The 23,894-nt window shown below is 36.8% G+C and overlaps 1 protein-coding gene across 2 annotated transcripts in view; it reads right to left on the bottom strand.

The window, feature by feature from the left end:
• LOC112151638 (guanine nucleotide exchange factor VAV3) overlaps window positions 1–23,894 on the bottom strand; it is a 98,385-nt gene that overhangs the window by 32,793 nt on the left and 41,698 nt on the right. For both annotated transcript variants that reach the window (XM_024280659.2, XM_024280660.2), the window contains exons 3-15: window positions 15,992–16,050; window positions 15,852–15,917; window positions 15,603–15,711; window positions 14,139–14,240; window positions 13,473–13,541; window positions 12,191–12,294; window positions 11,976–12,075; window positions 10,716–10,811; window positions 6,773–6,841; window positions 5,531–5,617; window positions 5,371–5,456; window positions 4,922–5,054; window positions 2,780–2,889 (exon numbers count right to left, since the gene is read on the bottom strand). In XM_024280659.2, coding sequence (XP_024136427.1) covers window positions 2,780–2,889; window positions 4,922–5,054; window positions 5,371–5,456; window positions 5,531–5,617; window positions 6,773–6,841; window positions 10,716–10,811; window positions 11,976–12,075; window positions 12,191–12,294; window positions 13,473–13,541; window positions 14,139–14,240; window positions 15,603–15,711; window positions 15,852–15,917; window positions 15,992–16,050 — 1,190 coding nt within the window. The remainder of the gene's footprint in view (window positions 1–2,779; window positions 2,890–4,921; window positions 5,055–5,370; window positions 5,457–5,530; window positions 5,618–6,772; window positions 6,842–10,715; window positions 10,812–11,975; window positions 12,076–12,190; window positions 12,295–13,472; window positions 13,542–14,138; window positions 14,241–15,602; window positions 15,712–15,851; window positions 15,918–15,991; window positions 16,051–23,894) is intronic.

Raw genomic sequence — 23,894 nt, 5'->3', positions numbered from 1 at the left:
ACACTTAAGAACATAAGGCATAAAGGGGAAAAAAAACAACATATAGGATATTGAAAGTGCTGTCCCAGAGTTAGCACCTCTAGAAAGATGTTTTTTACACAGTGGCTCGATGTCTAAAATTGTAAAATAAATTTAAAACCCCCATAAAATATCAAGTAAATTCTCTAAAATCCATTAAAGTCACAAGTCGAAAACACAATGTACAAAACATTGATTTATAAAAACTGCAAACACTGGTAGTTAAAATTATAAATATATATTTCTAATAAGAACAGAACTTCATAATTTTGATTAAATAAGCTCATGTGCTTAGTCAGACTTGTTTAGTAGTCCAACAAATGTTGGGAGAAATTATAGTTTGTATCTTATTGCTCGGTAGCGCCGCCCTCATGGTAAGAGTTCATATTTGCTGTGCAGTGGATGGGAGGGTACGTTTATGCTTGTTTTTGTCCCCTGATGCAGGTCTCGTAAACCTCTTTAGGGACGAATACTCTTTTTTTACCAATGATTTTAATGGCGTTTTTCATGACACATTCTATTTTGTTTTTGTGCTTTAAGTTTAGGGGCCTGAACAAGGTAACCATGTGAGTCTAGCACAGCATTATAAAAACATGCCATGATATGGCCCATAAATCCTCCCCTATACTCTTCCCAATCCCCTTTGCTAAGTGTTGGAGTGAAATAACAGTGTTTTTTATTCCTAATTCAAAGTCCTCTCCAGTGCTTTGCAGATGCGGGGAGCTGTTTTCACAGATGCCGGTTCGACCCAGCAGGGCGCTGTTGTTCCACAAACACCTCTCCATTCTCCGGTCGTGTTAATTTGACCTCGCGAGTCCGCCGCGACAGTTTCGGCTTCCTCACGTTATCACCTCGCCGACTTCTTCTGTTTCGTTTTTCCCTAAAAGGCCTGAAACTGGAAACAGTCTCTCGCAGGTTTTATTTTATCCACCTTGTTTTTGTTTCTTTGTTTCAGGAGCAGCATTTCTGCTAGAGCAGCAACAATAAAAGCACCAGGCTGTTTTTAAATATTTTACTTTTATTTTGGTAGTAGAGACTTGGGGCCAATGAGACAAAATCTATTGTTTAGAGCAGCAGAGATGCAGCAAAGAACATATTTTCTGTTGAATTTGAGTTTTTTAAACATATTTTTTCATCAAAAAATCCCTTTTTTCAAACTTGATTCAGTGCAGGAAGTAATTTGTCTAACTTACTAAAATCTAATAGGCTTCACGCAAAGAACCTGAAATAATCATGTGAACAGGGCAGTTCACTTTATTTATTTTTCTCCCTTTTTTCAGAGAAATGAAAAATCTTTCACACGCCTGTGTCTCACTTACTTCACCCTTACTTCCCCTTGTATGGTGCCTAAGAGTTTGCTATAATCTGTTGCCATGAATTGTCTCTACGACTTGTCGCTACAACCAGTCACTATGGCATGTCACTATAACTAGTCACTTTGACCTCTCCCTATGACCTGTTGCTTCAGCCTGGTGCTATGACTTGTCAGTATGACCTGTAGCTACTACTTCTCACAACAACCTGTTTCTACAACCAGTTGCTACGACCTGTCGCTACAACTTGACAACAACTTGTCACTACAATTTGTGACTATAACCAGCCCCTACGCCCTGTCCCTACGACCTGCCGCTACAACTTGTCATTATGAATTGTTACTACGACCTGTTGCTATGAGCTGTTTATACAATTTGTCACTACAACCTGTCCGTATGACCTGTTCCTTCAAAACTTTCGCTACAACTTGTCGGTATGACACTGCTACTTATTACTACTGTTCACTATGACCTGTCCCCATGACCTGTAGCTACAACTTATCACTACAACCTGTCTCTATGACCTGTTGCTACAAGCTGTTGATAGAGTTTGTCGCTATAATCTGTCACTGTAAGCTGTTGCTACAACTTGTCTCTACAATCTGTTGATACGACCTGCTGCTACGACTTGACACCGGCTTGTCGCTATGACCTGTAGCTACAACTTGACTATGACCTGTTGCTACAACTTCACTGTGATTTATCATTACAACCTGTCCCTACGACTTTTTGCTATGAGCTGTTGATATAATTTGTTGCTACAACCTGTCACTATGACCTGTTGTTACAACTTGTCAGTATGACCTGTTGCTATTGCGACCTGCCCCTACTACCTGTCACTACAACCTGTCGCTATGAGCTGTGAGTACAATTTGTTTCTACAAGCTGTCACAATAACCTGTATCTACTGCTTTTCACTTCAGCCTAGTACGACCTATTAACATGCACCTACGACCTGTCACTACAACTAGTCATTACAAATTGTCACTATGTCCTGTAGCTATTAACTGTTGCTACACCTTGTGTCTTCAACTTGTTGCTACAACTTGTTACTACAACCTGTTACTCCAACCTGTTGATATGACTTGTTTCTACAACTTGTCACTAAGACGTTTTACTATGACCACAACTAAGACATTTACTACGTTTTGCTCTACGGACTCACTGAGTGGTCTACGATCTTGATATTTCTTGTTGGTCACCTTTGTGACCCAAAAAGGTGATCCCATTTATCACTTGCAGAGCCGGTTTCCATCCACAAGGACAGTCATGACTGAAGGCTTAAGCTTCATCTTGGATCCCAGTTTAGGTTGATGCAGTTTGACATCATACAGGCGATGCTAACTTTAGCTTTCTTGGTGTGGAGTTTTGGATGTTATTGCTGTTTGGTCCCTCCGCCTGGTTTCGAGAGCGGAAAGAGACCTGCTGTGATGGAGACACAAACTTACATGGCCATTCCAAACTGCTCCAGCCACTTCTTCTTCAGCTCTTTGGTCTTGAAGAAGAACTCAAAGCCGCTCTGGCCCTGATTGTGAGTGAGGTAGAATCCGTAGGACCACTGCAAGAGGAAAACAGATCGGAGTTTAGGAAGGAATTAGACAGATGGAGACAAAGAGATGCTAAACAGGGGAGGGGATGATGCTGAAGGAGATGTGGAGCAGAAAGTAGGAGAAGGCGAGGGCAAAGCGGTCGTCCCACAAACCCCTGCTGGTCATCAGACCAGCATGCACAAACCCCAAACTGTGTTCAGGCCTGTAATCAGCCTTTGTGATCCGTTTCAAACCAGAGTCCATCAAAACAAGCATCTGCTGCTTTGACGGGATTACAAACAAGACTTTTCTTGGAAAAGCTTTTTTTTAAGGCAGCTAGTTGTGGTTTTGAAGTTCTTGCACTCGAAGGTTGAATGGAGCACTAACAGGGCGCCAGATCGCGTTTGATGGTTAAAAAAAGCCAAGAGAACAGTGAGACCACCAAAAAGACGAAGAGCGACCACTTGTTTATCTTTTCAAGGCCTTTTTGCTTCAAAAGCCAATAACGTGGAGTTTTAGTCTTTTTTTTTTTACAGAAACAACATCCCCTGCTTCGGTTACCCCCATCGTTGCTTGCACATCACCGCTGCTCTGGAGATGGAGGCTCTTACGCCTCCATCATTGCCTCCATAAACATGTCATCGGCGACTGCGTTCTATCCGTCACGTCTATCCGTGAACGACGGCGAGTCGGCTCGTTGAAATATGAGCGCACACACCCATATGTGCCTAAGCTCCCTAATACCCCCACCCATTTACAACCTCATTATTACCCAAATCAGAGTCTCCTGGCGCTGCAGACATCGTTTCTCATTATGATTGGCAATATTTCCCCCCAACACACACACACACACACCCCCACACACACACTTGGAGCTCAGTATTCACTGTGTGTTTGTGTAGTTAGACCCAAAGCGAGGTTTAATGATAACACCATCTGGGAGGAGGTGGGGGTTCCAGACTGACACTGTTTCGATTCGAGATGGAAAAACCCCAAAATATTGAGGACTCATTTCTGTTAATTATTTAACTGAAATTAAGCTGGAAAGCACAACCACACGAGTGTGTGTCATGGCTGCTGTTTTTTTTTTTTTAATTTAAGTTTTGCTATCTTTCCTGAATACGGGGGGCGACTTCCCTTCAACTACTTATCAGGACCATTTTGTTTGGTTGTTTTTACCCTAAAACTGTGTTAAAAACAGGGTTGTAACAACTAGGGCAGGGTATCCATTATAATTTCCAGAAACAATTTAATTCAATTACAATTTTTTTCAATTCTTTAATTCAATTCACATTTTGACACATCTGTTTAGAAATACAGTTCTGCATATATTCATATTTATCTGATCCAGTTCACATACTGCAAAATGTACTAGTGAAATAGTAAGATTGTTAATAGCATACAGTGTAACATGGTTTCTCAAAAGGAGAAGTTCTACCAAAAATGTTCGGATCATCAACATTGTTCTTCTTCTCCTGGAGGACGTCTCAGTTTGGCCACTAGGTGGCAATCATGCTATAGCGGCACACTGTTTTCTAGTAGAAGAAGAATGAATGAGGAAAAAAGTGACGTTTTAGACCATACAAAAGTAGTTTAAGAAATATTAACTTAAAAGAGTTTGGAAAATTCATACCTGTGAGTAAATAAAGATGTTCATTTAGTTGGCAATGCATGTTTAGGTCGACCGAGCGTTAGCATTAGCCGTCCTATGGGAAATTCCATTAAACGTTAGCATCAAGCTAGCAGACTTTAGCTTTATGTGCTTAATCGATTTATATTTTTATGAATCGATCATAGATCTGTTAAGCTTAAATCGATTCAAATTGATTAACCGATTTTATGATTTCTTCCCCAAAACTGTAGTACGAAGATTTGTGAGGTCAGATATTAAAATTCTTGATTTTACAAAAGCTGTAGAGCGTAGTAAAAATACAATTCCAGTAATGTAAATATAAACCGGTTGGAGTGACCCCTCCCCCCGAACGATCCAAACAGGAAGTGACCACACACTCGCTCAATCCAGTTCTTTAACACATTCAGTAGATTCCATCAACTCCAGACCTTTCGGTTCTCCTTGTCCGACGTTGGGTTGTTGGTGATCTTGAAGAGATGCAGGTCAATCACTTCTTTCATTTCGTAGTTGTCGCCGCGCCGCTTGCAGACGATCACCGCCGCGTCAAACAAAAAAATGTGTCTGCAAGAAATCAAAGTCAGTCAAAAGTCCCACAAAAACATGGCAAAACATGATCATTCATTTAAATCCTCAAGTAAAAAAATAACGAGTTTTTAGTAACAGTTTTGAGAAATACTCAAATAAAAAAAGGCTATTTTTTTATTTTTAAACTTTGATTTTTTTTCTACCTCTTCACTTTCAGTCTTGAATTTACTATTTTAATTCAGAATTGTTGTTTTTACTGAGTTAAGCATAAATCTATGTGAGGGGTGGGACTTTGAGCCTATTGGCTAACGGGACATGAGTGACTTGGGGACCACGAGTCGGCGACTCTCACCTGTCCTGCTTTGCCCGCCTGTCCACTGACGCCACTCGCACCTCCCCGTCTCCTTTGGGCCTCCCGTAGTTTTTTAAGGGCTGATTCTGGAAGAATAAAAGGATGATGAAGAAGATGTTACGGTATGGCGAGAAGCTCCGCCCTCGTTTAGAAAACTTACCAGGTTTTCTATTGATCTCTGATACTGATCGATCTCCCGAAGAGTCTCATTGTCTCTCTTGACCTCGTTCACATACTGAGCCAAATCCTGCAAACATACATTTGAGTGGAACGTGTTGAAAAGTTGATTTAAATTAATTGAGCCACCTTCAATGATTGATACAATGTGTGGTAAGTGTATTGTGAAGTATTTGTAAGGCTTACGTAAGTTGCATTCACTTTATATACTTATTGGACACATTTAAATGCATCATGTATACATAAATTTGGAAAAGTGAAAAAAGTCTCAAAACACGTGTTTTTTGTGTGTGTGCGTCAGGGGATTGATATTGATATTTAGATATTTAGATTAGATCACTGGATGCGTATGAAGTGATTAGAATTAATTAAAAAAGTTTAAAGCTGCTGTAAGTTCAAGCTAAGTGTGAATAAATTATATTTTGTATTTGTCATTTTTTTCAGATCAAGTGTGAATAGACGATTGCTACACACAGATACACACAAAATGTATTGTATGAGTTGCAAATCATTGAATACACACAAGTCAAATATTACAACCAAACAAATAAGTATTACTCACACAAAAATCAAGTATTACACACAAATCAAGTACTATGCAAACGCACAAATAAAGTATTATGTACCCACAAATCAAGTATTACGGAACACAAACCCAGTATAGTATTACACATACAAATCAAGTAATACACACACAAACAAGATACTACACACACAAAAAAAATGTATATTATACACACAACAAGTTAGGTATTACGCACAACAAATCAAGTATCACACACATACAAATCAAGTATCACACACATACAAATCAAGTATTATCCACACAAATCAGGTATTACACACACACACAAATCATATATTACGCTCACAAATCAAGTATTACACACACACACTCACACCCACACCCCAATCAGGTATTACACACACAAAAATCAAGTATTACACAAACAAATCAAGTATTGCACACACAAATCAAGTATTACACACACAAAAATAATATTTTACACACAACAAATCAAGCAGCACACACAAGTCATGTATTACGCACAAAAGATCAAGTTTTTCTCCCACACAAATCAACTTTGACACAACAAACACACACTAACCAAGTACTACCCACACCCACTATGCGACTTTTTTCTCTCCATAATTCCCATAATTCCTTAAGTTTCTTCGCAAAAACTCTCCCACTGAGTGGAAAATCGCTGGGATTGGGTCATACCTTCATGGCGTCCAGGGCCTTCCGTAGGTTACTCTTGTCGGCGGGATCGTGAGTGTGCTTCACCAGCTCCTGAATAGGGACACAAAAAAATAAAAAATAAACTGTCAAACTGCAGGGAAAAGGGAGCAACACCACAAAATAAAGTATAAAAAAACAGATGTTTGAACTGAAGGTTGGAGATAGGAAGTAGGAACGGTTTGCAGCAGGAAGCTGAAATCTATCAGATGGCCGTGGACGCCTGCGCGCGAGTCCGTATCTGAAATGACTTGCCGGTGCTGTGCTGCAGCGTAAACAAGACATCTAGACCTCAGCGGTGACGGATAAGGATGGATGTCACGCGTGTCTGTGACCACACACACACGCTAAGGGAGATATACAGTACACATCTGCTCAAATCCCCAGTGTCAGTCAAGCTCAACGTGGGCATTATTATCACTGGCGGGGGCGACAGAGGCCTATTTATCAAGCCTTGGCTCCCACCTCTGCACATCCAGGGAGATACGGGGAGGGGACGGGGCTGATAGCGGGGACCGATGGACTCGATGAGGGAGCTGCTGCGGGTTCAGAACCAGGGAGGAGAAAATGATGAGCGCAGGCAGCCGGCAAGAAAAAAAAGATGGATGCCAAATAAGAAAAAAGAAAAAAAAAGAAGAGAAAAAGAGAGGTAGTCGGGGAGCAAAAGGAAGTGACAAGACATTAGTTGTGGAGATTCTGGCTGTCACAGCGTGAGAAAGTAACCCAGCAGATGCTTTATTCGGAGAGCATAGCTATTACCCGCCTGTTCTGCAGGGATCTCAGCCCATGTTGACACAACACACTCACTTTGTTACTACACACACACACACACTTTTTTCACTTTTAGAGGGGAACATTTGGAATGAAGTGAGAGGCAATCAAAGGTTTCAGAGAGACTTATTGCAAGTTTTCTTCTGGATTCAGCTCAAAATAGAAATTTAAAAGAGAGAAAAAATAATCATTTCTGTAGCTTATTGCTAAAATATGACAAGAAGTAAATTAAATCTCAGAAATGTGTGGAAATGTTAAAAACCCACTCTGATCATTTTAAAGGGTGACAACAGGGTGGAACAGGACTGTTATCATTACTGGAGCTGCACTGGACAGGGTTTGACTAATCATAAAATTCAAGTGTAATACCTCAATTCAACCTATAGGACACAGATGGCTTTTGACTATAGTTTCAAGAATTAAACAAGTTTATTTTAATTTGTCAAAAATGTTTGCAATGATCAACAGACAGCACTTTTAAAACCCCACTTATAGAAGTCAACACCCAAAAAAAGTTGATTTAGGGTTTGTTTACCCTTTAAGATAGTTTTTGTAGTAGTAGTTCATTAGAAAGTCGTTTCTGAGTTGTAGGCGGGACTATTGACAGGGAGCAACCCCGCCTCCCTGAGAGCTCTCTGTTTACACGGTCTTCCGCTAGCTTACAGCTATCCAGCTATTCAGTTTGAACCACTTACCGGTTCAGACGAGAAAAACAAAGTCGTACCTGGAACAGGGAGGTTAAGCCCCGCCCAGTGTATTTTTCTGCATCACAAATACAAAAATACTCAAACGCAATTTGGAGCTAAATCTACTTGTATATGTCCTCTATTGTCAGAAAAATACCACAAACACTATATAACCATTGGTACGATATTTTATTCACGCATTTTTAAGATCCCGATCTAGTTAGCATAACTTGGATCGTGTTCTCTACCCAGTAGTTCATCATCATTCCACTAGGGGCAGTGGAAGGCTTTTTCCTGCTCTTTTCAAAATGGCTGCCTCCATGAAATCTCAAAAAAACTTTTGGCGGGAAAAAGAATTGCATATTTTCTGAACTTTATGTTGAGAATAGCTCATCTATTGTTGTTCATTTTTTTAAAGGACAACTTCCTGTATTGAAAAATGTTAGCAATTTTTTTGTTACACCATGTTCACAAAATTGAGCCAGTGAGATGATTGTTTCAAGATTTTTACATTGTAAGCTAACATTGTTTTTGTGTATTTCTGATTTTTTTTTTAAAAAACGTCTTAATTAGAAAATAATAATGACAATATCTTCTAATTAAAAACACATTGTTACATCCCACCCAGAGGGAGGGAGAAAATAGGTAACATAAAAGATTATATTTAGCCGGGAGTGGGGTATGACAGCTGTTTATTATAGAACAGAAGCGGGTGTGCACAAACATGAAACAAAACAAGTAAAGGGAATCAACTTAAAGGCTCAGGCACTCAGCGTTTAGTAAACAAAACTACATCCCAAAATGTAAAACAGAAGTGGTATCACAACCTCAGAACCAGAGGGACCCAAAACCAGAAATAGATTACCAAGATCATTAACTAGGGAACAACTTATAGTAAAAATGATGAACAAAGAAGTAACTAAGAAGGACCAAAAGAAGGAACACCAGGCTTTACACAGGCTTCTAAAACCAAGACCGACAGCAGGGGCGAGCTGAGGAACGGATTCCACACAAGGAATTCAGCTGCCACAGGTCCAGGGGCTGCTGGGGCTTTTATGCTTCCCTCCAAGCCAGGTGATTGGTGGAGGGGAAGAGGCTGCAATCTCCTGGAGGGGGTGGAGTCAGGCAGCATGGTGGAGAAAAACCCTCTATAGAGGAGAAAACATACAAAGACACACACAGAAATACACACTAAAGGCCTAGGGCCGTAACACACATGAACCATACATTTTTATCAGAGTGGGTCTTTAAGCTAAACAAATTTGATTTGATATTTTATTGATTTAATTCAAGCATTAAAAAACAGTGGATTAAAAAAATTACATAAACAAACCCATTTAAGGTATCAAGTAATACATTGATTAGAAAATATATATAAAAAAGAGAAGATTAAATCTATTTGCAGTAATGTATACAGAACACACATTTTATCAATTCAATATTATTCATTTTAAATAAAGTCATATTGCTTTGTTGCTTTAAAAGGAGTGAAACTTAAACTGTCATATTAATACTCTTGGTTCTGAAAAGTAAAATATTTCAGTTTTTTTATTTATTGATCAGAAATAAATTATGTTTGTACGTTTAATTATAATACATAAAATAAAGCTGTAAATAATATTTTTTTTTCATTTTTAGAGATGTGTTTGAAACTTTTTACTGACATAGATCAGCTTTAGGGTCCCTGTTCCTGTCTGTTTTTTCTCTGCTCCCTTCATCTGTTCTTCATTTCTTCCCCGATTGTCCTCCATCGGATGACATTTATGCATCAGTCACTCCCCTCAAACGCTCACAATAGCTGGCTGAGGGGAGCAGAAATGAGAAAAAGCACGGACAACGCTGCCTCTGGTGGACAAATAGCCGCATGCCTCCGCGGGCTCTTGAGAGACCTTTTTTTTTTTTTTTTTTTTCTGAATTCAAACCCGTCTGATTAGTTTCTGTCGTCCGTAGATCCAGCTCCGTCATTCAAACCTCCGTCAAATCTGATAGCGGGCATTATCTCGCACAGATGAGAAGTGGGAGGATTGTGGGAAATATGTGGAGACGGATAAAAATAGACAGATCAATTATACAGGTGGTTACACACAGGGCGGGGAAAGAAAAATCTCCCTTCTGCCTCATTTTATGGAGTTTCAGGGAAGATTTCTCCTGCTCTGATGCTGAATATCCTCTATAAGAGCCAAATCAACAATATTTCTATGCAAATCAAGCATATAATATGTGGGGGGTTCACTGCAGAATGATTTGAAATGCTCAAATATCAGTTTTTAGTGATGAATGGAGAGAAAAATGTGCTCCTGTGTGTGTAAACGAATAAATGATTGAGGAGATTTTTTTGTTTTGGGTGAAACAATTGAAAGAATCTGTACATTTTTTTTATTTTTACCATTTTCCGATAACTTTTGGATTCACTAAACAACTAGAAAAGCTTTTATTTTGAAAAGCAGGTAAGAATGAGGGGCAGGAAGTACCTGCAGGAGGAGATGATACTTCAGGACACGTTGCATGGGAACCACAAGCAGATCTCTCAGTGTGAACTTCCCATAGTTTGCTCTCTTTGAGCATTCCTGCACAAACACAACAAATCAATAGAAGTTACACACACGCTTAAATCTTCAGGGAAAAATAGTTTTCAGTTTAATTAAATTTTTTTAAAGTTTGTTTCTTGTACAAACTGGTGGAAAAATCAATAAAGTATTGCAGTTTTCTTAAATCTGTCAAGGCAGATGTTTTCATTCTCTTGTATTGCCTGTTTTGGCCACTTGGGGGCGATATTGAAACACCGAAAATCTCAAATTAATTCCTGAATGTCCCTTTAATTTTTGTGTTTTAATATTTTTTTATTAGGTAGAAAACAGGATTAAAGTTCATAATAAAAATTATATAATTTATATCAATTAAAAATGATGTGCATAGTTTGACGATATGCAAATGTTTTTAAATAAATTATCAAAAAATATATTTTTTTGTAAAACTTTGTATTGAAAAACATCAATAATATAAGAGAAATTACAAATGTGACATTTTTCCGGTAAATAAATTTTATGATTTCAATTCTAAACTTTTTTATTTCGTTTTGTAGTTTCTTTAAGGAAAAAATAATCAAATTTAAAAAAAGCAAAACTCTTTATTAAGGCTTCAAACTGCAAGATTGTCAGATTTCTTTTTTTTCCCCAATAAATAAAATTCTAAAGTCGAAACTGTTTTATTAAGCAGGAAAAAAAACTAAAAATGCTTCTTATGGAGCTGCTTCCACCACGTTAAAAAATACATAATTGAAAAGAAAGTGAAAGCAATCTATATTTTCTTAACTTTTAAAAGTAAAAAAGACAAAATAAATTGTATTAAATTCCTCCGTAGTTTAAAAAAAAGGTTGACCTGCTCAAATGGCAGCAAATATTTTTTTTATTCCATGTTGGTTTATCTTAAACAAAAAATTAAGGAGGATTTTTTTTCATCTTTAAGTTTCCTTTTTATTCCAAAAAGGGAAGACAATGTTTCTTAGCATTCTGAAATGTTTCCTCAATTTTATTATAAGTTGATACAAATTTTTTTTTTCCTTTATAATACAAGCCGCATGGGCTTCAACACTCCTATTTTCCCTGAAGGTAACCAGTTTAATTCAAATTTCCAACATAAATTAAAGTTTGTAACTTTTCGCTGTCATTCTGAGCAATCTATTGTTAATTAATATTAAATAATTAACGTTAATTATTACAAAAATGTGTTACCTCCAGCTTCATGCGGACATCCTCTCTGTTTTTGCAGATGTCGTCCAGTGTGGCGATGGCTGTCTCCACATGGCTGCAGTATTTCCCGTAGATGAGCAACCTGGTACATTCAATTACATTAGAAGTACTAATGGTGATATTTACTTATTTTAAGCCTTTTGAGCATCAGATGTACAGAAAACAGTCATGCATTCCTGGATTCCTTCAGTTCCTACCTCTCTTTGAAGGCGATGAAGATCTGATAAAGATTCTGAGCACTTCTGTGCAGGACGGAGTCTTGGACTTCCAGCAGTAAACACTTATGAACTCTGACAAGGTCCTGGCAAACGAGAGCAAAGAAAAAGTACTTAGATTCACTTTTTTTTCTTTTTTAGAGATAAAATCTATACAGCAACCCTTTTACTTGTAAATTATTTTGTTTTAATGTTCATAAGATAGACGTTACAGATTTCTACATTTCAAATTTATGCCAATTATCAGGCATAAAAAGTGATATTTTAATAAAATCCAATTTTTTAATAAAGACATAAATATGAGATTTTTTGTGCTGTTTTTTGACTGAAACTAAGAAAAAAGCTTTTTTTGTTTAGTTGATTCAAGCCATGTAGAATATCTCAAATAGTTCATATCATTTTGATTTTTTTTCTTAAACATGTATGACTGTTTTCTTGTGAAATTACATATTTTTTCACATAAATTACAAGTTTTTCCCATAATTTTACAGCTTTATTTTCACATTTTGATATTTTTTTTCTTAAGCATGTAAAACTTTTTATCATAATCTTGCTACTAGTTTCTAATAACTTTATTTTGGCAAATGTTTGACAATTTTTCTGATAAACGCATACATTTTTTCTCATAAAATTATGAATTTTTCCTTATTATTTTATGGCTATTATCAACATTTTTTTACTTATTTTTCTTAAAAACTTGTAACTTTTTACTCGTAAAATTACTACTATTTTGTGATAATTTTACAACTTTATTTTTTTAAATTGAAAAAAAAAATTCTTATAAATTTACGCACTTTTTCTCATTATTTTTCAACTTTCTTCTCGTAAATGTATTTATTTATTTGTTTTGGGGCCCCAATACTTTGTCATAAACTGTAGATCTGAATACCCCCAAAAAAGGCAAACGCCCCATAAAGGGAATTAAATAGTAGCAAAAGAACTCAGAAAAGTACAAGTACAAAATGGCTGTTTGGAAAAAAAAGCTAAAAACAAATCAAATATGATTTAACTATTTTTTTCTTTGCATTTCGCTACTTTAAGCTAGCTTGTCGATATTAGTATTTAGCTTAGCTTCATTGTATTTTTTGAATTTTTAGAATAGAATAAATTAATTTAATTTCAAAAGTTGTTTTCTAGTCAAAATTATTCGTAGTGATTATATTTTTAGCTGAAAACAGTTGTTATAAATCAGAATAAATCATTTCTGCTGGTTTAATCTTTATATAATCTGTAATTGAGGATGGGAAAAATAAGAAGTACTTACTGGAATATTTACAAACACCTTTTCTATTTCCACCAAGGATAAAAACATGGTGAGGGGCGACATAAAGTGCTGCAAGAGAGAAAAAAACAAAAACAAATGAATGAATATTATTTTTATGATTAGAGATGGGAAAGCCAATTTACAAAAAGTATCATCTATTTATGAGTCTAGGTTAAAAAGAGCCGCATTAAGCAGAAACAAAGACAGTCAGTGTTGTGGTTGGCAGTAATCTCATTGTCAATTTAATGATTTCTTCCAGAGAACTCCAAGTCATGCTTTAGTGGAGCGGGAGAGAAAAACTGAATTTCAGCATCTTGTTCATTTCTAAAGGAATCCACTGGGAAATCACACAAGTTTACTTTATTTTTGAGGGCATTAACCTATGCAGGAGGGAGAGAGGGGGCTCAGGGTGAAATAAAAGTTGTATGGAATACTCTATCGGTGAACAACTTCAAAAGCGGAGGTCTCTCGGAAGGTACAAGTACTAAAATAATTGTATTTACGTGTAATTTTTTCAGTATTAAACTTGCAAACATGTTCCTACATAAACATTTAAAGTTTACTTTGGAATGGGGACACCTGGTCAAAGTTTTTTCTCTACTTCAGACTATGAAGTATTTCAAACAGATGAAGTAAAGTGGTGGTATTTGTATTCAGACTGCATACCTTCTCTATAGACTCCAAGGTCTCTGTGTATTTCTCCTCAGTCTGCTTGATCTCTGTTAAGCAGCAGCTCCTGATGTCCGTCTCTGCCTGCTTCTGGAACGGCTACACAAACACAAATACACAAAGACACACACTGCAGGGTGAAAACTGTTGACCTGCTAACCAGATGTAGGTAATTCGGGCTATGGAGCAAGGTTACGGACAGCAGATGTTCATCAAGTACAAGATGATAGTTCTCTTTTAGTATATTAGCAAAAATAAAATACTCACACCCTTCATAAACCTTAAGTTCTGATCTATTTCACTTAGTATTATAGCAACAATACAATTAAAAATAAAATAAAGAAAGTAAAGAAAATAAAGTTGTAAAATCAAAAGAAATTGTAAATATTTCACAAGAAAAAAGAAATACTATTCTAAGACACAAGTCAACATGTTATGAATATACATTTGTCCTATTATGAGAAAAAATCAACATTTTAAAAGTACAAAATTGTACATTTATGATTAAAATATTAGTATTTTCAAAGGAAAAAGTCCATGATGATGTCAGTCCGATTTCTCTAAGTTGTCTGATACATAAATTAAACAGAAATGTTTGATTGTTTTAAGCTAAATGTAATATTTTACTTTTTTCCTTGTTAAAATATTTTCATTATTATTTTTTTTTTCTTTGTAAACTGTTGAATTTATTCTTATAATTGTCTGACATTTTCTAATAGCTATAATTATTTTAACAATTCTGACTTTTTTCCCATAATTGTAAAATTTTCTCTTAATTTTATGACTTTAACTTAAATCTGTAACATATTTTTACTGTTCAACATTTTTCCTTATGTTACAACTTTTTATCATAACTCTCCAACTGTTTTCTCATAATCTTTCAACTTTCTCTTAATAGTTTGACTTCCTCCTAACAATTTTACAACTTTATTCTCATTAGTTTTTTTTTCTTCTTCTTTTATGGTTGCCCTAATAATAGTTGTAGATTTAAATGTTCTAAAAATGTGAAATATGCTCAGAATTTTGTCAAAAAGATGATTATTTAAGAGAAAAAAGAGATGTAAATAATTGCCTAAATAACAAGAGTGTCTAAAAGAATTTTAGAATTAAAGTTTTATTTTGTGGAATATAATTATAACTTTATATACATTTATTTCTATGTTTTCCACATATTAAAGTCAGAACTTCAAAAAGGGATTCTAACTTTTTTAATTAAAATCAGGTTTTTCTGGATACATAACATTTTTAAATAAATATCGATAAACATAGATAGCAAAGGTGAGAGTTAAAAATAAAGGAAAATGCTTTTTTTGATTCTTTCCTTTCTTTTGATTCAAACTCCCCAAAAATCCCAAGTGTAGGATTAGTTTTTTACATTTTTCTTGGATCTCATATGAAAGAGATGCAGAGAAATGAATCGAGTTGTGCTGCTAAGGTTACAAACAATCAGCAAAGACCAACCGGAGGAGCGATGGCTTCTGTCTTCATCAAATCCTCATAGATCTCCCCGCCCTCTTCATCGTCATAGACGCAGTCATACAAATCCTCCTCATCCTCCACTCCGTTCTCACTGCAGGAAAGTGGAGAACAAATTAAACAGTTTAAGAACATAAAACCAACAAACTTGTAGTTTTGAGAGAAAATTGCAGCAAATTCAAAAGTCTTATGCAATATACAGACAATATATGGTCTATAAAATCTTGAACATACTCCATAAGGTCCTCCAGGTGGTTGTATATGTCCTCATCATCAACACTGTCCTCCGTAGGAAATGGTCTTCAAGAAAAAGAAAACAATTTCACATAAAAGTTTTTAGCTGCTTTTTTTTTCACTTTTTTATTTCTGCTTACCTGATTCCAGTTTGTTGTGCAATTGCAGTATGTGAAAGTCTGGAGAGTGTGTCCATAACCTGCAACACAAACAGAAACAATTTATTCTCTTGATTTAAATAAAAGAAAAATTGAAGAGAAAAAAAATGCTGCATTTCCAGAAACGAACACTAGAGGGCAGCATTTTCCAAGATTTCTTCAGAGATCTCTTACTTGTTCACACAACAGTTATATCCAATTAAATTTTATTCTTTGGCTTATGTTACAAAAACAAGTGGTCAATTTACCAATGTCATCTCTGTGCATTTATCTAAAACCAAATGTTTTCTTTGTAAAATTACAACATATTCAAATGCTAAGAAGCAGGAAGGAACATTGATGGCACCATGACAACCAAAACAAACGCTGTATAACCTTATCACAAACTGATGCAGCTTTAATCTCCACCATTTGTCCTCATCAGCTGGCGTTATTACTATTAGTTTGACACATAATTTCATGCTGCTTGGCTGCGGCCGGCTGCTGCCTGTGACCTTGTGTTTCTCATAAATATCTGACCTGCTTGATGAATCTCTACTCGTCTTGCAGTGATGTGCCTAAAAACAAGAATTTGGTGGTTTCTGGTGTTGTTTAGCTTAAATAAGCCAATAAAAAACAAAACAAAGTGATGGCTTGAGAACACACCCACACTCTCAAACGGTGAATTATTGTTACCGTTTGTCCTGTTTTTTTTGTTTTTGTTTTTTTATGACTAAAACAATTCAGTAACAGAAAATTGGGCATGTGTTAGGTATGAAAAGAACTGCATTGATCAGATATGTCTCATTTGTTATGCAGATTCTAGTTTGTTCATTCAACTGACTGGATTTATCAATGAGTCGGTCAAGGTGTCCCACAAGGCTCTTTACTGGGTCCTGTTATGACTGAGACCGTAATTTTGTTTTGTTTGTGCTTTTGGAACATTTTTCTCTCTGATTTTTAAAATTGTTTTCAGCTGGAGTGGGAGGTTTCTCTATCTTTTTATTGTTTTACCCCTCCTATCTTTGTTCCCAGATTGGTACCTTAATTTTCCAGAGCACCTGATTGGATGAGGACCTCTAGCTTTGCATTTAAATACTGCCACATCATCTTTTACGAGCCCCTCCACAGGGGTGTAATATAACTTGGAGGCTCGTCCAGGATTAATTGTGATTTTGTGGCATGCTGGGTTTGGTTCATAACACTTAGATTACTGTGCTGATATCATTGAGATGTTTATGAAACCAGAAGACAACACTCATAGCTTGGTGTAAGGTCTTGTTCAGGACCACCTAACCCTGCTCCTAAAGATCTACCACCCCGTTTGTTCTCCAGGTATCCTTGAACTTCTTGCTTATTGCATTTATCACATTTTTTCAGTCAACTAGGACTTCTCTCCATCCATCAATCCATCTTCCAAACACGCTTTATCACTTTCGGGGTCACAGGGATGCTGGAGACAATCTCAGTACTGTTGGACAATGGTGGAGTACACCCTGGATGGTCCCTAGGACTTCCCTAAATCATCTCTTTAGCTACAAGATATGAGATTGGCGATTAATGGCATCACTTTGGGAAGCTGTGCTTCTTGAAACACATTCAGGCAATTAGTAGTCTATTATTAACACTGACTTGGTCCTAACAAGAGTCTCAGGGTTTTCTAGAAAAAAATCTATGCTTCTTTGGTGAATCTGAGTGTAATACACCCTACACAGATGTCAGAAATCTTTTTGGTATTTTTGTCCAGAACAAGTCTTTTACATCACAAATGCATCTTGCTACTCTCACTGAGTTATGTTCTTCTGGAGTTTTATTCATCCTCAATATACTTCCCTCACCATCTCCTTACAATATGTGTTTTTTTTTAAAGTACAACAATTTATTTAAACTTTGATGTTATTAAAATGGACTGGATAGTGTCACATAAATGTATACATTTGTTTTTTCTTTTCTATACAGCACATTTAAATAGTTTTATTTTTTAAAGGAAGCTTTATGTTTTTTTAAAAAAACTATCTTGAATTTATGTTTTGCAACTTGCAAACCATCCATGACATCCCTTTTATTCCCTGAACACCAACGCATCACATCTGTGACGTAGACAGCTTTGGCTCGGAGAATATTCTCCATGATCAATAATGATGACACAACGTTCACCCTCCGGTAAGTGGAGTAAACGCAGTCAGTGGTGACGTCTCTGCAGTTGTCCTAAACACTGAACATCAAACTATCTTGTTGATTCTGTTGATCTGTGGACCTATGTGTGATCAGACGTATCCCACATCCGAGGTGGAGGCTGACTTTAACGCTCCATAAATCACAATATTAGGGAAGCAGATCTGTTGGAGGTGGTGCTGCATTAAAAGCGAGTTCATCGGTTGTAGCTAATGATCACAGGGATGTAGAAGTGGGAGGACACAGTGGGTTAGAAGATTACGCAGCATGAGAGATTTAGAGAATGCTTCATACATGTCTACAGCAAACACTGCATGTCGATGATGGGTTTGTGAGCTTCAAGTATGGATATTTGGCTTTTACTTGGGACTTTCAAAAGTATCAGGAAAGCAAAAGATGACCGGCTCTAGCCTGTGAGGCAAAACTCAGGGTTTCAAAGAAGACAATCACAGTATGCTGTCTCTTAATCTTCTGGAGGTGAGGGCCAAGACACATGCTGTGCACTCAATTACAGAGCAGATTGAAACCTGCAGCAACAGTTTATTGTTGAACAAAGTCAATAAATACATTTACCATGGAAAATCTCAATGCGGAGCATCTGACGGAGATTTATAGATAGAAAAAGATCAATTTTTGAGTGAGAGAAGACACATTTACTACTCCTTTGGTGTTTTTAAGCATCATTTAGTTAGGATTTGCCCAACATTTCAACCAAATGATCACAAATTTAGTTTCATTACTTGATTTTGACATTTCATTGATATTAAGGTTGATGTTTCGGTTGACTTAACCCATGATGACTTTTTTTTTTTTTTTTTTTCTCACGGTCAGTCAACGGTCCACACCTGGTCCCAGTAAGTACCCACACCTGTTGTCTGTTTTGTCGTCACCTCAGTTAGTACACAACATTGTCTTTTATGTCACCACCTGTTTAGTCATAGTTAGTTGAGCCTTTTGTTTGATGTGGCTTACCACCGCTTGCTTTTGTTTAAATCCTCTACTCCAGCCTGAACTGCCTAGTTGCTGCCCCCAGTTTACTTAACAAATAAGATTGTGTTTCCGTCAAACCCGCCTTCGGTTTCCTAGCACTTGGGACATGTACGACCATCAAATGATGGCACGTACATCATGTGGCGGTCACGCCTGGGCTCCACAATAAATAAGAAAAAGTACAGATACTGATATTTTAACACAGTTACAACACATTTTGGTTGGTTTTTGAGAATTATTTTTTTTAGGACCCTGTTGTGGTATCATTACTGCTCTGTACTCAGCCTTCGTTTGACAAACACTGACCCCTGCTGAATGGAAACATCAAAGAAAAGAAAAGCTGGACTTTTGGACGTGCTCTGACCAAGTTGTTAAACTGGTTACCTTTAAACTCATCCCATCTGAACTCATTCTAAGTATAGTTATGTGTAGATTGGGCAGATAATCTCTGGCATCCTCACTTGATTTAGTACATCTATGAGGGCTTTCTGAAGTTGTGGCATTAGTTGGGAAATCCAACATTAACGTGTGATATTTGCCACAATATCATACCTCACAATAACTGCTCATTTACCGAAGACTGGTAGCTAAAATTTCATGTCCTCCAAACTCAGATAATGACTTGAGGCCACATTGAAAGAATCGTTTGATTATCATTTGATAACCGAATCGTTGCCTCCTGAATCGTAATTGAATCATAAGGTGCTTCAAGATTTGCTAAATAACACACGATCTTGACATACCGTAATATAGTTTACGCGATTAACATGAGTCAACTGGAGAAAAATATGCAACACTTCATAACTGACAGGATATTTACTAACATGTTTCCAACGTATAAAGTGTTCAATAACAGTGTAAAGCTGCTTCTCTATGTTTTTCTAATCCACTGGAATTACATTAATTGCAAAAACAATTAAAGAGTTACAATAGCTGAAAGAATGTAAACATTGGAGTTAATGCTCTGGTGCAAAAGAGTTACGATACAGTAATAGCAGGTGGGGGCTTACTTTTATCACCAAACTGAAGGACAAACGTTTGTCATGATGATCTTCTAAGCTTCGTTCACCTCATCTGTAAGTGGTCTAAATGTGTGTTTTTGTGGCTGCTTTTGACTGAAGGAAAAGAGAGCCAAACCTGTTATTTACTGCTGACCGAGTATTGAGTAGATGTTTGGAGGCAGTTTTAGAGGACATTCTGTGAAGCGTTGCACCTTTTTGGCTTGACTGAGCGCATGAGTCACACAGAACCACATACGAAACCGGCCATCTGCACAGAGCCGAGAAGGCGTTCTACAGGCTGTGCGGACTGATGCATTTTTTAGCAATCACCGCACTAAGCTGAAAGGATATTTTAAAAATGGTGGTTGAATTTTGAGATATTAATAAATGCAATCATCTTAAAAAAATGCACATCCTTTCCATTGTTTTTAGAGCCCCAATACCTGACACTAAAACTCACGCCATACATCGTGGTGTCCAGATTGCACATAAATCAGACGTCGATGGACTCATGAAGACTCATGTTGTGCAGCTGCAGATGATGAAGGCCTACAGGCGGTTTAGTAACATCTAATAAATGTCTCCTCTTACATTACGGCTGGATGGAATGATTCACAACAAACCCCGTTAAAGAGAGACGCGTGTGCAGACGAAAAGAGACGGGTGTTAGCGTCTTTATGGAGGGCCGCAGGTGCTCAACATCTCTCTGTAATGACATTCTAGACATCAGAAACCCTTAAAAATAAAACCACAGATGATGGAGGTAAACAGAAAATGCTGCATGTTAGGAAGAGGACTGACACGTCTTCATAAAAGAACCAAAAATATATATATTTTCCAATTTGTCAGGGAGAGCACCTCAACTGAACAGATGTCAACATTTTCACACAAAAGCTGTCCCAGTTTTTTTTTTTTTCTCTCCACTTTTATTCCTCCTTTTCTGCGTCTCCTTTTATATTCCTTCCCTTTGTCCTCTCAATTACTGATTACCGGCTAAAAATAGCGGCCGGTTGGGCGATCCAATGGAAGACGTATGATCCTGCTGCGGATTTTGCAGAAAGGCTTTGCATCACAAAGTGGGAAAACAAATGTTTGCCTGCAGATTGCAGCCAGCGTTCAAAGCGAATGCTAACATCTCTGTACAGCCTCTGTCATCGATAGCAGAACAAAAATAATTGTTCGTCACGGTCTGCGGCCGACCTAACTTTATCTTCACATTTTGAAAGGAAAGCAGTGAAGCATTTCATCCTGGCTGTTAACCTGCTAAATCTCCTCAGGCAGGCTCTTCCCTCAAGCCTGTAATGATGCAAGAAAGTGGCTCTCTCAGTTTGAGTCACAAACTTCCACAACAGGGAGGGCACTTGTTGAGAATTCTCAATTACATACTTGAATACACCCAGTACAACTGAAAAAAAACTTAAATTGTAGCCTTCAAATAATCCAATACAGAATTCCATAAACTTGTTACTAAGAATTTGACCAAATGCAGAATTTTATTTTGATGGGTCAGCTAATTACAAGACATTGTGACTCACAAGAACCTGCAATGTTGGTATAGAAAGTATTAAAAGGTCATTGAAATAAACTTCAGTCTGACTGATGGATGAAAACGTGACTTTTACTCGCCCTGCACAATGAATCGAAAGTTGATTGATATACCTATTTGATTTTGCAAAACGCGTATTGCAAGAAAAATGGCATCAACGGCGATAAATGGTTACCTTAAATGATTACATGCATAGACAGGGAAACCATTTTGTTTAAAAAAAAAAAAAAAAAAGCCCAAAACTACCTTTTATTTTTTCTTGATTGTCCATATCTGTTTTGGCCAAAACTCCTAGAAAGATACATAAATGTTATTTGGAAAAAATAAATAAATAGGGCATTACTGCCTTATTAGAGGGCCCAAAGCACTTCATAGTTGTAGTCCAATTCACCAACGCACACACATTCACACACTGAGGTCAGTTGTGCTTAATGCTACATTCACAACAAGCTCACAAACACACCACGTTCGAGTGGCTGCTTCCAATGAAAAGTCTATGTAGACGAAAATATATCCGCATTTTGGGATTTCATGTTCAAAACTCTCGTGTTCACGCTTTCCTATGCAAGTTTTTACGTCCATTTGCGGGCTGGGCTCCATGTATAAAATATACGGCAATAGAACAAACGGGCTGGAAGTTAAACCAATTGAGCTTTGACCAACTCCGATTTGGTAGTGACATATGGGTAGTTTCACACATTTCACACCAAGCCTCTTCCAACTGTAGGTACATGCGCTAGTATGGGATAGTGACAGACCTGTGTCATGAACAGGTGCTGAAGGACCCAAAATGTAGGAGACCAGGATTGATGGCAGAAACTAAACATTTAAATAAATTGACCAGAACATGACAAAAACCATGGGAGCAACAAACAAGGTGACAACAGAGCAGAGCAGATGACCTGACAAGGATAAATTGAAAACCAGATTCTTAAATTCACTGAAGATTATTGACAGAAACAAAACAAAAACAAAAACTGATTCGGGACAACTCAAAACATAACCAAAACCAAGAACACAACTAAGAAAAAGTAAAAAAAAAAAACTAAAACAGTATCCCTCCCCAAAAGTTCAAATCCCAGATACACAAAGCACCTAAGAGAAGGTGACCAATACGACCAAAACTAAGAATACAACTGAAGAACCAAGCTAAAGCTCAGAATCCTTACAGTACCCCTCTCCAAAAGGACAAATCCCAGATGCCAAAAGCACCCAAGAAGAGGGGACCCGTACAAACAAAACCAAGAACAGAACTGAAAAAACAAACTAAAGAACACAATCCCTACACTACGGCCCTAAAGAACCAATTCTTAGGTTGAAGTGAAAGGGAAATTATATATTATTTGTTATTTTGATATTTGTTCATGCATTGCAAGTAATATTGTCGACGCAATCCTGACCGCTAATATCACACATTGCAAGTTTACCTCATATTGTGTAGCCCTACTTTTTACCCTTCTTTTTGTCAAAACTAAGAGTTCCCTGAACAATCTCAGACTCTATAGTTGCAATTTGTTCCAATAAAAACATCTTGGAATACAAAATATCCTATTATAAAAATATTTTTGACTCTATTTGTGAGCATTATGTTGACTGTTTGGAATTGTATGCAAGTGAAAGTGCTTTAATTCTTCATGTTTAGCAATAATGTCACACTATGCGTGTTTGCAAACAAGCCATCCAACAAAGACATCCCCTGTGGGTGAGAATCAATCTAAACAGCAAGAGTTAATAGAGACTTGATTGGCTCGGAGGGACTAAAATGAATCGACAATCAGAGTCACCTCTTTAATACGTAATTGGTGTAATATGAACACACATAAATACAAATACATACACACACGCTGTATTCAATTGGCTGGAGTAGTATGTTTTTGCACAGAATGCTGCTTTAAGATATTAATACCTACAAAAAATAACCTAACTAAAAAATGTTTAAAAGCTTAGTCATGAATAGTTTCAGCTATGTGGTATTTTTCATGTATCAATATTAATTACAAACTAAAAGTAATTGTTTCATGTCAATCCATCAATCCATCCATCCATATATTGCTCATGCAAACCCCTGTTTCTACAGTTTTCCAACACAGTATGACACTTATTGTGTTTTCATCAAAATAAAAGTATTAAACCAAAACTACTAACATTCTAGAACAAAAAAAATGTCTCTAAATACAGATTTTTTTTTCAAAAT

The sequence above is a fragment of the Oryzias melastigma genome, linkage group LG20 (assembly GCF_002922805.2).
Source record: "Oryzias melastigma strain HK-1 linkage group LG20, ASM292280v2, whole genome shotgun sequence".
Taxonomy (NCBI): Eukaryota; Metazoa; Chordata; class Actinopteri; order Beloniformes; family Adrianichthyidae; genus Oryzias; species Oryzias melastigma.
Note: the sequence above shows the minus strand (reverse complement) of the source record. Positions and strands in the feature narration are given on the sequence as shown.